This window comes from Megalops cyprinoides, chromosome 19 (assembly GCF_013368585.1).
Source record: "Megalops cyprinoides isolate fMegCyp1 chromosome 19, fMegCyp1.pri, whole genome shotgun sequence".
NCBI classification, from domain to species: Eukaryota; Metazoa; Chordata; class Actinopteri; order Elopiformes; family Megalopidae; genus Megalops; species Megalops cyprinoides.
This window is the reverse complement of record NC_050601.1, coordinates 14,565,860-14,582,101: the sequence shown is the minus strand read 5'-3', so window position 1 is coordinate 14,582,101 and position 16,242 is coordinate 14,565,860. Positions and strand designations below refer to the sequence as shown.

Below are 16,242 nucleotides of genomic sequence, written 5' to 3'. Positions count from 1 at the left end.
TGTCAGGCAGAACTGGAATGGTCGAAACATCTGTCTGTTCTGTGCAATAAATAGTTCTTCAACTTTTGAGAGCAACCTCACTGTGAGGGTGATATTTTACTAAATGCAGTATCCACCGCTGGGTCTAAGCCTATCCATATGTGTATGTAAAATCAGTAGGTTCCCCTGGTTCTTACCACGTCCATCTCAGTGTGTAAAAGCAGTACCTGCTCCAGGGTCTACCCGTACCCATCTCACTGTGTAAAACCAGTGTCCGCCCCGGAATCTAACCTTATCCATTTGTGCATGTAAAAACAGTAGTTTCCCCTGGGTCTTACCATGTCCGTCTCGGTGTATAAAACCCCTACCCATCTCAGCGTGTAAAGCCAGTGCCCACCCCCGAAGTCTAACCCTGTCTGTCTCCGTGTTCAGAAGCGGTACCGGGCGGTGTACGACTACACCGCGGCGGACGAAGACGAGGTGTCCTTCCTGGACGGGGACATGATCCTGGACGTGCAGCAGATCGACGAGGGCTGGATGTACGGCCGCGTGGAGCGCACAGGCCAACAGGGCATGCTGCCCGCCAACTACGTGGAGGCCATCTGAGAGAGGGGCGGGCAGGGAGAGAGGAAGGGTCTGAGGAGGAGGAGGAGGAGGAGGAGAAAAGGGAGGGAAAGAAAAGCCCAGTGCCATCGCATTTTTAATCCGCTTTCTTGTTATTTCGCTCATTGGTTTGCTCTGCTCTTTAATACCCGAACCCCCTCGTTCACGTCTACTTTCTTCTGTTCTTGCGCTCAGCTCCCGTAGGGCAGGCTCTCGCCGACTGTCAGTCTGTCTGTCTTCGTCTGCCTGTCAGTCTCTCGAGGTCGACCAAAGTGCAGTCACAAGTGGCACTTAAGTCTTAATTCACACAGAGTTTGAGGTTGTACTGCTTAAAGCGACCCCCCACCCACCCAAAGCACTTCGGACACCCACAGTCATTTTGAGCTGAATAAAGTCTTAAATATGATCGGATGACATAGTCATCCTGTCAAAGAATGTTGTTGCCATGGCAGGAGTTTGTGTAGGATGGGTGAAACATGACGGCTGGATATCATGCTTCGGCATGTGGAACTTTTGCCCTGACTCGTACCATCAGCATAACACTCCACAACCACTGCCTTCTTTAATTAGGACCAAGCTGTTCACATTTATAGTTCAGCAAGGAGGTTCAGCGTGCTAGTGCATTTGTGTACAATCTTGAGTTTTTGTCTCAAAACATTCCGCACATCCACCAAATACCCCTTTGCTGTGGCTTCGAATAGAAAGATTTTTATATATTTATATCTGTATCATGCTCTTACTTGTGGCTTGTGTGTCTTGCACAGCATTGTGGGTATTGTATTAAAACTGGAATCAAATCTTAACCCGAGCAGCTTCCCTGCCCTCGGGGGCATCAGTTCAGCTAGTGTGAGCGCTCCATAATCTCACACCAGGCCCAAACATGCCTTCTGCTGTTGGGCAGGGTCAGATCTCGCTTCTGCCTACCTGACTACAACTGATTTTGGGATTTCATTACTGGCTGGAGACGAGGGATCAGGAGCAGACCAGGTTTAGGGGTGGAGCCTGTAGGCAGTATAACTGTTACTCAAGCTGACCAGAGTTTATAATCACATGTACTCTCAGTAACGGTGCAATCGGAGGGACAGCGCACCAATCTTAATGTTTTTTTTTTTTGCACTTGCTGCCTGAAATGCCTTCAGCTTTGTAAACAACAGTTTCTCTTGAGGATGAGTGTCAGTGGGGTTTTGCTATGCGACTACTAGCCGCCACCCCCCCAGAGAAGAACCACAGACTAGAACAATCAGGAGAGAGGAGATCAAGCACAATTCTAAAAAGAATTCTCAATCACTTTTATCATTCCATTGTTTTGTAATCAAGCATTCCAATCCTTAATCTTGAGTTATGTGCCCTGAAAGGACAATGATCAGATTTGTGTTTAATGGCATTGTTATTATTGTTACTTTTGTTATTCCTGTATTGTTGCTCATTTTTCCGCATATCTTGCTCTTTTTCCATCTCATTGCTTTCGCCCCAAAGTGACCGAAAAAAAATCTTTTTATATTCAATTAAACAATATCAAATAAAGAAGGACAGTTTCATGTACCAAGTCAGGCTGGTGTCACAACTTGTACCAACAGATATACTCAAGATATAATCAAGTAATTCGGTCTAACGTGTCTTAGCTGTGGATCCTCCAAGATACACATACTCCTGTGTACAGGTCTCCCCTGATATCCTTAAACACTCAGCAGAGGGCAATGTCTGATTTCAGGGAATCAGGTGTGTCTCTACTGCAACATTTGCGCTATTTGGACCTTGCGGGTAGTTCAGATTTCATTGAGACCCGTCTGTTATTTTAAGGCACATCAGTGCTGGATATTAACTTTAACCACAGTATCTGCAATTGGCACTTTGGTCTTGAACCAAAGCCCTGCAGGGAACATACAGCCCTACATATCCAATGCAGATAGGCTGTGTGTAAAAACACCTCCATTCCCAGTAAAGCACAGGCCTGGCGCTCGGGGAAAATACAGAGGGGTGCAATTGCAAACCACGGGGGGCACAAAAAGTCATAAATACAATGCAGACATTGGGATATAAGAAGACAATTGGGGATGCAGTGCACCCCTAAGCACCCCCATAGAGCCAGGCCTGCATAACAATACACACCATGATAATAGTTTGTTGGTTGCAAGTGTGGTTTCTACTGGAGATTTTTTTAAGAGAAGGAATCTTGTTTTCTTCCAGCTTAAATATTCCTCCAGTAAGTCCACAGACCTGCCATGTGGTGGATGCTGAGGAATAGCCTTCGTTGATGCAGTGATGCAAGGTAGTAGGTCAGGAATATGATGTACTACACATACACAGCATTGTGATGTCAGAAAGCATTGTGGACTAAATTAACCATTTTGAGTATGTAGTGGGCTTCAGGCTAGACTGGAGTTGCTACCCTCTAAATGCCACTGTTTGTTAAGAAGAACCATGGCCTACTTTCTGATCAGTGGCCAGCCTGCCCGTACGGAGCTCACTTTCTAAAGACAGTGCATTTTCTTTAAGAAGGCCGAGCCCCGCGTGCCTCCTTGTCTCTGCTGAAGAGCTCTTGGGAAGATCTCTCTCTATCAGTGTCTGAATATTCACGAGCTGGCAGACAAGCAGGCCTGGAAGCACTTTGATTCTGAATGACTGGTGGGTGCGGTGACTGTATGCATGTCAATAGTTGCAATCAGGACCAAACAAGCAGCCGTCTCACCGCTAATGAATATTCACAAGCACCTGCCTTCGTGTGAAGTACGTAGCTTCAGCAAGACGAGGAGAGCATTTCCATTGTGAAAGGCTGAGAGTCGGAGAGTTTTCGTGTGAGCAAATAGTCTGTCCCCCCTCGCTGTCAATCATATTTCTCCCTGCTTTTTCTTTTTTTTTCACCCTCTGATTCATTTTGTGATGCACTGTGACTGTCACAGCGGGAAACGAACAGAAAAGATACTTTATTTTCGGCAAATATAATGCTTCAGAGTATAGCTGAAAGACAATGCTGAATTCTGTATGTATTTAAAAAAAATAACATGAAATAAATGAAAAGGTGTGATGGGGGGAAAAGGGATTACTTATAAGAGTGATGGACATAGTTGTTTATACCAAGGAGTGGAAGTTGTTGTGCTGTTTTGGGGTGTTTTTCTTCTGTTAAATTTCATGTTGGCCTATGGTCAAGAACACTGGAGACTGGGGAATGGTGATTGGGATGACATGACTGAAGAGACTGACAAAATAAATAGGAGAGAAGGATGAGAGTATCAGAATTAGAATATCTTGGTGGTAGGGGTGATTAGAAGTTAGTTTATTGTTGGAAATTCAGTTCCTCGCAGCAGTGTGTAATCATGATGAATAATGATCATTAGCGTTGCATCTTCTCAAACCGCAAATGCCATCAACACATCACACCTCAAGTAACATTTTTAAATAGTTCTCACTACTCAGTAACTGGATGTTTTACTGGTGAATATCACTGCTTATAAATAGCAGATGTTGGAAAGGCACAGTGGACAATTACTCCCTGGAGACAGTAGCTAAGTGGGTTGGAGTGGTGTGCAGAGCGTCCTTGAGTTGGACCAAGTGGTTTTTGCCCATTGAGTGATCCTCTTGGATTAATCAGAGGCAGACTGTTCAGTGAACATAACAAACTGCCTTCATGTATCCTGTTCTCTGTGGTAGAGAGCTCGTTGTCCGTGTTTCGTTCCGAGGTGTGGTTTCTGGAGTTTCTGAGATCAGATAGCCAGTCCTGAATAGAGTTTCGACCAGGAGCAGATGTTGAGTGACCACGACCTGTGCTTGGACTGGAGTATTAAATATGCAGTATGCTGATCACAGAAGGAGAGAATGGTACCCCTGATTTTTGGATAGCTCTGTCAGGTAAGGAATAAAGTGCAGAGAGAAGTCAAGCTGACTGGTGGAGGAACTGGAACTGCCTGGAATGTACCTATCTGTGCACAAGCTGTACTGAAACACACCTATCTTGTGCCACTGAGGTGTTGGGGTCTGTCCAGACCCCTCACCTCCTTCTACTCCCCTGCCCAAGCCACACTCCATTGGGCCACTGTGAGTTCTCCCCCCAACCCCCCTCTCCTAACCTTTTGCGACCCCATTTGTAAGGACCCAGTACCATCCCCACCCCCATCCCTGCTCTCCCTCATTTTTTTTTCCATTCAGTGCTACGATTCTGTCCTCTGATGCAGTACAGTATTCAGATGAGAAAAGAAAAAAAAGTATTGAACAAACATAAAAAAACTATTTCATGCATTCCATCCTCAACATATTATTTTTTTGATATATATATATATATATATATTATATATAGTGTACACATATTCAAAAATTCAGCGACTCCTATTGAGTTTCAATGACTTGATTAGCTTCTCTTGTTGCCCTGCCACAGCACCTCTACTTGTAATGAATGATTCTCCAGATTCAATAAAATGTAATTTTTACCCACTGGCCTCTTGTGTTTATTACATACTGTATTTGCAGGTTTATTGAGTTTTTCACATTGATGACTTGTAAGAAAGTGAACAATTCTGCGAATTAGAAGCAATGCAGCCATTGATGTCTTCCCTGAAAGCATACTCTGGTTCATTCATTCCACATTCTCTATTCCACAAACACATTCTAGAAAATCTCAGCATCTGACAGCCCCTCCCTCGGAGCTGGGCAGTTGTACCGGAAAAGAATAATCCGCTCTGACAATTATCGACCGCTTCTCTCCGGCAGTGGAGGCGCTGCTCGCTGACGCTCGGCCGGCTCTTTCATATTCATCCCGGAAAGTGCATCTTCATCGGAGCGTCCTTCTGTCCCACCATGGTGGACATTTTGGTTTTGATGTTTTTCGCCATTATCGGTCTCGTCTTCTTGTCCTACATCATCTACATGTTGTGAGGAATGCGCGTGATAACGCGAACGAAAAATAAACAACAGACGTGCTTTGTTTTCGTTGCATCCACCCTGCACCTTGTGAATAAAGGTACGTGCCCCATTTTATGTCTTAAAAATTAATGTATTGCGGTAAAACCGAATCTTAATGTCATTTGCCTGCAGCGCTTAGAAGGTACTTCGCGGTTGATCGTAATCAGCCTACTGTAAATGGGATTTACTTGTCCACACATAGAATGGACCCAAATATATTCATTTGAAATATGACTGTCACTAAATATATTGCTGAATAACGGGCATTCACAGATGCGCTTGTCAGCGCAATATTATAACGTAACATTAACTATGAATTAGCCTTAGCAGACGTGAAAAGATCTACAGTCTGGCAAAGCAGTAATTCAGGACTGCAATTTCCCATGTTTGCAATTCCATATAGTTGATCTTGGGACTAAATAATACACCGTTTCCAATCTTATTTTAAATGGAGATGCAGTTGCAGTGTCACATTACATGCTTTGCGTGTACTTTTATTATTGTGTGCCTGCATGTCTTGGTAGCTACCGATCAAACGCTACACGCAGGAAGTAAGCTCAGGGGTGATGGGATTAGTGTGGCACAAAGTAATGGTGCCCACGGCACACCCCCACTGGAGAAACTTTGATGGCCTGCGTTTCTGTCCTTGTGTTTCAGGGTGGAATGTATCCAGGGCAGACAGACAGGTGAGAGGAGGGGAGAGGGGGGGGGACGCTGACCATGTTGTGCGGAAGATGCTCCAGCCGATGGAAGAAACAATGAAGGGCTAGAAGGGGCAGCACCCGCTCTCTTCCCTCTCTACGGAAAAGACACCATGGACATTTTCCTCCTTTTCAAACTCAACATGCATACATCTCTGTAATCCCCCACCCTTGCCTTCCTTACACCCTGGATCACAATCCCCTCCCGTTTCCATTCTGTAAGCTCAGACCACTAACCCTCACAGAGGTCGGTGCAAAAACAGTCTTGTTTTGAAGATGTCTGTGCAATAGGAAGTATAACCTACCACTGTGACCTATAGCTCAGTGTCTAATATTGTGGCAGACAGTTTGTGTGCCAGTAGTATTTAAACATGACATTTAAGTGTGCATGCGTTTGTAGTCCTCAAACACTGTAGAAATAAAAACCTTAGCAGTACCTCTGAATGCAAAAGTAATATCTGATCACTTTGTGAAATGTAAATGCCTTTCTGTTACTGCACGACTCATTTCTTCCACAATATTAAGTTGTTTTCCCTCTTTTACCATTATCAATTGTCTGATTTTCATGTCAGTTAATTTGTTGACTAAAAGGGAGAGCCATTTAAAAAGGAAAGGACAATCTGCCCTGGAGAGCCATGGCAGGTCCTGTAAATTTGTACATGTAAAGCACTTTACTGGTGAACTGAATCAACTCTTAGGCACATTAACAACTTGTAATGTCGATCTCTGGATACAGGATCTGCCTCTCCTATCTTAATGCATCTCCAATCATACAGCCCCATCTCCAGTCTTCCGCCATAATAGCAGTGAAGGTACTCATTTGGCTTAGTGCTACTCCATTATGCAGACACATTTGCTCCTATATGAAGAAAGAGGCTTTAGTTTTACATTTACACGGAATTAGTAGGCATTGTCTGTTTTTTTTTTTGTTTTTTTTTAGATCAAATTGGAGAGTCGTCATTAAAATTGTCTTGCATAAATTAATTACATTCTCAGCTGTCCCGGTCCCTCCCAGAGCCAGGATCCACTTCTTCTGTTGAAAGATATCTACCAAAAATAAAACTGAGGACATTTTAGAACCACCAAGTGTCTCATTTATTTGTCACTTAAAAACGGCCCTCTGGCCTAACTGAATCATTGTTGCTTATGATGGGTGTATTTTGAAAAAAGCTGTAGGTATAATAACATAAATAAATTTAGTTTAAGTAGGCTTACATGTTTACATAAATATGATTTAAAAAGAAGGATTGTGTTTCAATCAGTACCAGAAGTGTCATATTCAAGCCTGAACTGCAGTACATAGCCAGGGAACACTGTTTTACATCCTACTATTATCTTGTGATAGTTTTAATTTCCTACTTTACATACAAAAGATGTGCTGAAACCAACCTACTGCAGACCACAGAACAAAATCTATTTGTAATGCATTTAATAGTCACAATAACCGCCACAATTTTATGGTATGCCATTTAGTTGTATTCTTCACTCTTTATTGCCAACTGTGGTCCGGTTGTTGTGAAGGGGGTATAGCTCAGTGGTAGAGCATTTGACTGCAGATCAAGAGGTCCCCGGTTCAAATCCGGGTGCCCCCTGATGAACAGGGTTCTTTTACTTTGTGGTGTTGGCTTTCATACTCCAACACCGGGGCATAAATCTGTTGGGTGTCAAAATATAAATGTAAGGTTCAATAAATTCGTCTGGTATGTACTGTATCTCTGAATAAGAGCGGCTGCCAAGTGACAAAATGTGATGCTACAGTGGCCCCCACAGAACTGTGAAGCTACAGGGGGCGATCACTCCAGACAATCCCATCTCATCGTTACTCCGCTCCGTTACTCAGCATGTAATTCCTTTCTCAACTGCCGAAACTGCGTTTGAGATATCGCCTTTAACCGAAATGGAAGAACCACGAATCTCGGTTAATTCCTAGACGGTTCTTGCTGAGTTGCCACGTAGGCATGATGATGAGCATTATTGTAGGATATAGCGACGCTATGTGGAATCTGGGTGCACAACCCAACGCGTTCATTCTTTAAATTTTGAAGGCGTGGAAAGCTGGTTCATGTGTAGTTAATTGAGAGGAAAGTGAAATAAATGGACTTAAACATGAAATAGGCGTGGAAATACAATGAGAAATGAGACGACTCAAAATGCAGCGAGACCTCCATAAAATCAGACACATGAGTATCCTCGTGTCTTTGAAATGGCACATGTGCACTACACTGCACGTGCTTTGGAGGTTGCCACTGAATTTATACCATTTGATAACATAGTGACACTGTACAACGCGATTCCATTATGGTATGTTGTTGCTCTGGTGCAACATACAGATTTGAGCAATATCCCATTAGATAAATACATTTAAATAAAATACTATTAAAAACATTCTCACTCGTGTTCACTTACATTTTGAATCAATTTTTCACTGAATGAGAAATGACGGTGCTTTATCGGGATGTTTTTTTTTTTTCAGAGCCGAAATGACTTACGTGCACGCGTTGTATGATGACCAAGAGGATTCTGAATGGAAAACCAGTTATCCTATAACTAACTGCAAGTTTCCTGTTGGTTTCTTTAGGATCTTCCCTTCGCTGTGATGTTTTAAATAATGGCACAATATATTTTGTGTGAGTGTGGAAGGCCAGAAATGGGTATGTTACCTAGAGGCAACATTGTGTAATAGAGGGTTATAACCCAGTTAATTTAGACAGCTAAAACTTTGCCCTTGCAATGTTCTAGTTTTAAATCCCCCCTAATCCCATTCTTCCCGTTTCCTTCGCAGTGGCGTGGGACTGTGTATATTAAACTGATGGTTATTGTCATGTCTTCGAACTCGGATATTCACAGACGTGTCCCAAAGCGATGATCGGCAGGCTGATAAAGTAAAAACTCATGTTAAAACCCCACTAGATTGGGACATTTATTAGCAACAACATGTTTCAATTTAACGCAAGATACACTTTAATTCACACATGTATGAAGAATGTATACACTTTAGCTTTTGTGTAATGCTGCAGTTTACGTGGGCCTTTATAATCGTTCTCTGAAGCTCAGTGATGACTGGTTACCCCCTCCTCTACGCCATTTCTACGAAGCGTCCAATAGATGGCGCACTCGTACCAGTTTGCGTACATGCGATAGCCCTTCTTTAGTAAGAGGTGGACGGCTCAAAATTAGAAGCCAAGACAAGCCAAGCTTATATAATGAAGCGGAAGTCTTTCCATTGCGACAGTAATTAAAATCTTGAAATTACTGTCTGTATACAATTAAATTAGCCTCACATTTCTTCTTCCAAGCTATCATAAGATTCAGGATAATTCTTTCATTCAGCTACCTGTAACAGCTAGCAAGCTTGCAACTGCGCAGCTGGCAAATCAAGGATGTGAAGTTTAAGGTCATGACTTACTGCATCTATTGATCCATTGATTTATTAATGCATTTATGGCTGCATTTGCCAAATAAACTAGATGTCCAGAGCCCTTTATGACTATGCAATAGTAGAACAATGCCATGGTGTCAAGAAGCCAATTGAAGCCAATGGTCAGTGGTTGAATATAGAACTGAATGGAATGTCCCCATGTGGATTTGCGCTACTCTACTGTGCAAATCATAGAGAAATATTTTTCCTCTTGGGAAACCGTCCCCATGTTCATTTGCAGTGGCGCCCACAGACCTTTGATGAAAATTGATATGATGGAATATCACTGCTCTGTCACCCCATTCTGATGTAAATGACCTTGGCTGTTGTTCCAAACAGGAGCTTTTTCCAGATCCCCCCACTGCGTGCCTCTTAACCTCACACTGGACTTCGTCCAAAGGTCTGTCTTCCTCAAGTCTAATTATATCTCTTTACTTTGATTTTTTTTTTTGCAAATATGCCCCCCCACCCCCTCCTCCCTCTGGTCACAGTAACCCCCAACCCCTCCCAAGCTCCTCCAGTTCCCATCCCATGTGTCAATGCCCTGCCTATCCCACTCTGAGAAATATTCAGAATTCCAGCACTGATAATATAATCTACCCCTCACAGCGCAACAATACTCCTGTTGTTCCACCCCCCACCCCCACTGCCAGCTGCACATGTCTTCTGAAATTCAAACCAAAATAACTTTATTGTTATTCTTTATTTATATTAAGAAAAGCATAGGACTTGTGCAGGGCCAAAGCATTTTATACACCAAGACAAAATGATTCCTGTACAATTAAAACCAAACCCTTTTCATTCACTGCTGTTCGAGAGGAAGCCGGACTACATGTATCATATTTCTGTTTTGCCTTATTGTTTGACTGAGGAGTTGACGCTGTGGTCAATGTTTCTCTCAGCGTGCAGCCCCTTCACTTCCCCTTGTCTAAGGACCCCATGTCCCCTCCACAGGACTCCAGGGTTGCCCCCGTTTAACATCCTGTCTAACATACAACCGATAACCAGAACTCCAGTTCTGAATGTTATGTATTAACTTGGAACAGGCCAAGCCAGGACATGAGGTGAAAAAAAGCCTTTGCAGAACTTTGTCTTGGGAAACATAGCCTTTTATAGGTTCAGCTTTGAAATCATTTCCATCTATCTTGCTTCCCATACCATTTATCCCCCCTGTGACTTCTGGCCCTCTTGGTTGTAAATAGTGCCTTGTTGGGGATTGGGGGCAGACTGGCTTCAGGTCAATCATTTTAATGTGAACTGCAGGGAATGAGAGTGGCGAAAGTGGAGAGAGAGAGGCCCTGAGTTCCTGTTGTTGTGGGGTGGGAGTTTCCCGCGATACAGCCTGAGGGAAACGCCAGAGGATGTCTTCTTCCTGAGCGACCAAGAGCCCAGCCCTCCCAGTCTTTCCCCTGCCTGTGAGCCAGTGAGTGTGTGGAAAAGCTGGCATTTGCCTTCAGATTAGTACAGTGAAGTAGTAGTAATAATGCATTCTGTATCTAAATGGCAAAAATACACTGAGTGGCTAGCATCATGCTCGGGATGACCAAACAAGAAGCGCTTCTCTGACTGAACCGTTCGTTCTCCCTTTTTCCTTTTGCAGCTGTGAGACTACAAGTCCCAGCACACTATCTGTAGGAGGTATGAGATTAAATAATGTCAGCCAATGGCTTTGAACTGGGATGCCTATGGCTGGTTGCCCCAGCTCAGTGGTTGTCAATGGCAACAGTCTTCTCCACAGAGGTATGAGCTGAACAGCTGTCAGAGAATCCCATAGACCACTGCTGGGGGGTCACATGGTCTCCTTCTGCCCAACCACCTCCTCCCCTCTCTGTCACTCGCTCTCCCTGAGTCTCATGCTCCTGTGCCTATACTGCGAGGGGGGAGGGGAGACATGGGAGGAGGGAAGTGGAGGGAGGGGGGGGGGGTTGAAAGAGGGAGAGGAGAGGGGAGGCAACAGGCCAGCTTACAGCGAGCGAGAGAGAGTGAAAGAGAGAAAGAGAGGGGTATTCTTTGCGTTCCTTCTGCCAGAGTGAAGGAGTGGGGATTACTGGCCGGAGACACAACACGAGGAGAGGGGACAAGAGGGGAGGACAGAGAAGACTTTTCGCCGGATAGCGGCAGCTGTCAGAGACAGGGAGCAGGGGGGACGAGGAAGGAGCAAGGGGAGAGGGGAATCATGCCGTTCCGGCCGGGCGCAGCGGCGCCTTCCCCGGCTGTCTCGCGGGACGGCGGCAGCCCCTTCTGAGGGAGGGGATGGCGAGGATCTGTGTGGTTCTGCTGCGCTGCGTTCAGTGCCATGCCCGGGGCTAGGAGCCAGCAGGAGCCTCGCTGAAGACATGGCCCAGGTGAGGGGGTCACGGGCAGGGGCTCCACTCCCCACACACACCCCACAGCTAACAGCAAAGCCCCATTCATTCAGCCCACTCTCACAGGAGCACATAACCACACAGAGCTGGATCACACAAACCAAACAACAGACAGCACAGCAGGACACCTCTGTACTCACTCACAGCTTTTTGCTAATAAACTTCACTCTGTGTGTGTGTGTGTGTGTGTGTGTGTGTGTGTGTGTGTGCTGTCTCTGTAGTACTTTACACCACTGTGTGACGACTGAGGATACTGAAAAGGGCTAGTTGTTTTACTATGCTTTTGTGACTCTTTCTACTCTGATGGACTCTGTGGTTTAGAGGGAAGGGCGAGTGCTGGAGCAGAGAGTTAAAACGGATCCTGATTACCATATGTTGCTGTCTCGTTATAATTAGCAATTAGCGCACAACAATACCAATTGGCATGGGAATTTGGCATGCTAATTTGGGCTTGCTTTTGCTGGGTGACTGCGCTCTCGCGAGCGGGGTGATAGTTTGGAAGCATCGAACTGTGGCTTTCACCTGTTATTCCTGTGTGGTCGAACACTGTGGGGGTTTTTTTATACTGGTGTACACCCAGCCTTTGATAGCGAAAGTGATGAGTGGCTCTCTTGTTTCTTTGGTCCCGGAGGCCATATGACACACTGGCTTCATGGTCAGAAAGGATTTTGCCTCTGAGAGCAGAAGTGAGGTGGGCTGTGGTTTAGTAGCTGCCTCCGAGGACATTGACTGTGCTTGAACCAGCTGCTTCAATAAGTGTGTGTGTGAAAGAGTGTGTGTGTGAGTGTGAGCGTGAATGTATGAGCAAGAAACATGAAACCGTGACTGTGCATGTAACAGAGATTTGTTTGTGGCGGTTAGTGTATGCGTTCCTGTGAGAGTGGGTTTGCGTGTGGGATGCTTGTGGTTTAGGGGTCATGGTTTCTGTGTACTTGCTTGTGTCTGTGTGTGAGAGCAAGTGCCTCCATGTGAATGAAGGTGTGGCTTGGTCACCTGGTTTTCAGACTGAGGATCTCGGACTTTGCTTTTGTTTGCAACCCTGTCTCTGTGTCAGCCACCTCTGGCTATTGCACTCTGTGAGGTGGAGTAATGTCAATTTACAGCCATGAAAGTACTAAGCTCTGACCCCAAAATTAGTTTATTTATTTTTTTGAGCCCTTCAAGACACCCATGAAACATTTATTTGGAGTGCTACGCAAGCTGTTGAATTTATCCCTTGGATAAAATATTAGAATAGATCGAAATGTTGGAAAAAAGTTGATCAAATGAATAAAAATAACACTGAACAGTGCTAAGCACTTTAAATGTAATGCATAACAAATTAGGAAAAGAACACACATTTGACTTCAGAGCTCCCACTATAAGGCATAAGCTATGTCATAAAATCAGGACATCTCACAGCAACTGCCCAGTGAACACAGAAAGGAAAGCCCTCTGTGAGAGAGAAATGGGAACCCTCAGTTGTTGCTCTACTGACAATGACAACATTGAAAGATGAGAAGCGATCCCTCCCTCTCTCACTGCGTCTCGCCCTTCATCCCTCCTTGCTCTCTCTCTCTCTCTCTCTCTCTCTCTCTCTCTCCCTGTCACTCCCTCCATCCCTGCCACCCTGTGTCCTACCCTCTGCCCCTTTGTTTTTTCCTCCACCTCTCATCTATCCACCTCCCCTTCTGCTCCCACTCTCTCTCTCTCACCTCTCGCCATGCCCCTCCCTCTGTTCTTCCATTCCCCCTCTTTTTCTCTCTCTCCCCTTTCTCTGCGTCTCTCCCTCCATCTCTCTGCCCTGTCTCTTCCTCTCTCCCCGTCTCCCTCTCGGCGGCCGTTTCTGTCCCCGGCTCATCCCTAACACACAGGGCCACATACAGGCACGCTGCCATCTCCATCGGACACCTGTCTGCGGAGGTCTGTTAGAGCCGTGTGTCGTGATGGAGGTGGCTGTTTGTCCATGCGTGATGAACAGGGGTGGGAGGTGAGCCGAGAGACTTGCCACACCCTCCCAGTCCCCCCTCCCTCCCCTCTCCTGTTGAGCGTTTCGCAGCCGTCAATTACCTCATCCCTCTCTCTCTCTCTCTCTCTCTCTCTCTCTCTCTCTCCCGTGTGCACGTCTTGACCTCCCTCTGGGGCCTAATTGTAAACAGCAGACCGAGAAGCCAGGTGCTTCCACATTCTTCTCCTTTAAGGATGAATTACGCATTGTCAGTTCGGGAGAGGACAACTACAATCACCTTGTTTGGGTGATGTTAGCCCCCCCAGTATAGAGATGATGTCACTGCCTCTGAGCATACATCTGCGTGTGTGTGTATGTGTGTTTATATGTGTGTGTATATGGCTGGTTACCATCCCTCTGTTCATTGGTGAAACCCAAGGCAATAACATACAGTTCTGCACTCATACAGAATATAAATGTCATATTTTTAGTTTATGCTACAACAATACAAAATAATATGCTGCCTGCATAATTAATTACTAGTCAGGCATAACACAGTGCGCTCCTGTTACAGGAATCACTGACAAAAGAATCAGTTGTTTTCAATGATAAAATTACATTAGAGAAATGTGATTCTTATGAGGGAGTGCACTGTAATGGAATAATTTAATAGACCGGTTTTCTTTGTGAGTGGATGTGAAATGAGATGTGGATGTGGATGTGGTGCGGATGTGGCTGTGCACTCTGTTCTCTGAGCGAAAACAGCAACGTGTTTGCCCTGATGGCACCGGCGCTGGGCTGATGCAACATTCCAAATCTCAAGGGTTTCTCTCAGGGAAATGATCAAGATTTAGGCCGCTCATAAATTTCGGGTTTGTTTGCAAACAGATCCCAGAGAAAGTGTGTCATTTCTGATGTGCAAAGCTGGAAACAGGAGCTGTTTTTAAAAAAAGGCTTCATAACCAAGGGAGAGTCTGTATGGAAGATGTAGGCCAAAAGTCACCATACTAACTTCACATACAGTACTCTTATCTTACATTATATCACTACTCAAAATGAAACATAAAGTATGCTGGGGTTAGCTTGATGTTTTCTGTGTGTGTGTGTGTGCGTGTGTGTGTGTGTGTGTGTGTGTGTGTGTGTGGGCGGGCGGGCACCATGTGGGTTTCTGCAGAACGCACAGGAAACAACAAACTGGGAATCACATGTAGCACACATTATTATGACACGCACAAACAGTTAAGGAAGTTTGCTTTAACTGCCATTAATGTTACATAATAGAATTGAGCTGAAGTATAAATTTTTAAAAATATTTTCAGTTTCGTGATTTTTTTTCAACGTGACACACATATACACACACACAGTGATTACTAAGAGCAGCAGCTCGCAGCGGGACAGGAAGTGGCAGATTATATAAAGTGTCTGCGTGAGCGGATGCAGTGCAGTGACCGTCCCAGGCTGGAGGCTGGAGCCAAGCCCCCTGTCCACTCTCCCCAGTCCCCCTGCCCGAGGGCACACTGCAGCCCATCCGCTCTGTCCAATCACGCTCCAACTCCCGCGCCACAGTCGCAGTGCAAACCCCCTCCTTACCCCCGGGGAACGGGCTCGGTTAAGATAGCATCTTGACTTCGCTGTGAACTCCTCTCTGGTGGATGGCGGTGAGTTATCGAGAATGATGTGAGGGCCAGACGGGCCCTGGCTCCCATCTGTTGAATGGGCTCACTGTTCTGGGTTAATGGCTGTAAAACGCTCCCAGGCAGGCGGTGCGAGGGTGAGAGTTGAGGACGAGGCCGCAGATGTGAGCGGTGTCTCCGCGGCTAATCGAGCCCCAGGGCTGGCCTCGAAGGTGCTCTCACAGAATGTGACCGAAGAACGAGCTCTGAGTCACTGAAAGTGACCTGCAGAGAAAAAACACTCGGCGAGGCTCGGAGGATGTCCCTGTAACCGTGCTGTTTGCGCTGGTCCCTCGATACGCCATTTGAGTGAAGGGGTGGCAAGCCAATGGCCAGCAGGGGCCTAGACCTTGGCTTGTTTGTCCCAGCTAGTTGTGAGCAGAATGGAGAACAGGGTTCCCTTGCATAAGTCTCTCTGGAGTCTGCTGGGATGTGATTGGCTGTGAGAGAGAGAGAAAGAGAGAGAGAGAGAGAGAGTGTCGGTGAGGGCCCTAAACCCTGGAACAGGTGCTCTAATCTGCAGTGTCGCCAGGGCTACACTCCCACCCTCATATCCCTTCAATCTGCTTCTAATTTCACACTCCAGCCGGACATGAGAGGGACATGAGAGGGAAGGACAGGGATATTTATGACCCTCCCCTGTGTCTTTGTGGAGTGGAGAGCACAAACCCTGTGAATGAGT

At 45.5% G+C, this 16,242-nt stretch overlaps 2 protein-coding genes and 1 non-coding gene across 3 annotated transcripts in view; all 3 read left to right on the top strand.

The window, feature by feature from the left end:
- The window catches only part of LOC118794431 (LIM and SH3 domain protein 1-like), a 29,057-nt gene extending 24,083 nt beyond the window's left edge, over positions 1 to 4,974 (top strand). Inside the window, exon 7 of the mRNA XM_036552682.1 lies at positions 412 to 4,974. Within this exon, the coding sequence (XP_036408575.1) occupies positions 412 to 585 (174 nt within the window). The 3' untranslated portion in view covers positions 586 to 4,974. The remainder of the gene's footprint in view (positions 1 to 411) is intronic.
- A 2,722-nt stretch (positions 4,975 to 7,696) lies between these two features.
- On the top strand, positions 7,697 to 7,768 carry trnac-gca. Its single transcript has one exon. It is a non-coding gene; the product is annotated as a tRNA-Cys (tRNA).
- A 3,783-nt stretch (positions 7,769 to 11,551) lies between these two features.
- The window catches only part of LOC118794080 (rho GTPase-activating protein 23-like), a 79,540-nt gene continuing 74,849 nt past the window's right edge, over positions 11,552 to 16,242 (top strand). The window contains exon 1 of the mRNA XM_036552225.1: positions 11,552 to 11,939. Within this exon, the coding sequence (XP_036408118.1) occupies positions 11,931 to 11,939 (9 nt within the window). The 5' untranslated portion in view covers positions 11,552 to 11,930. The remainder of the gene's footprint in view (positions 11,940 to 16,242) is intronic.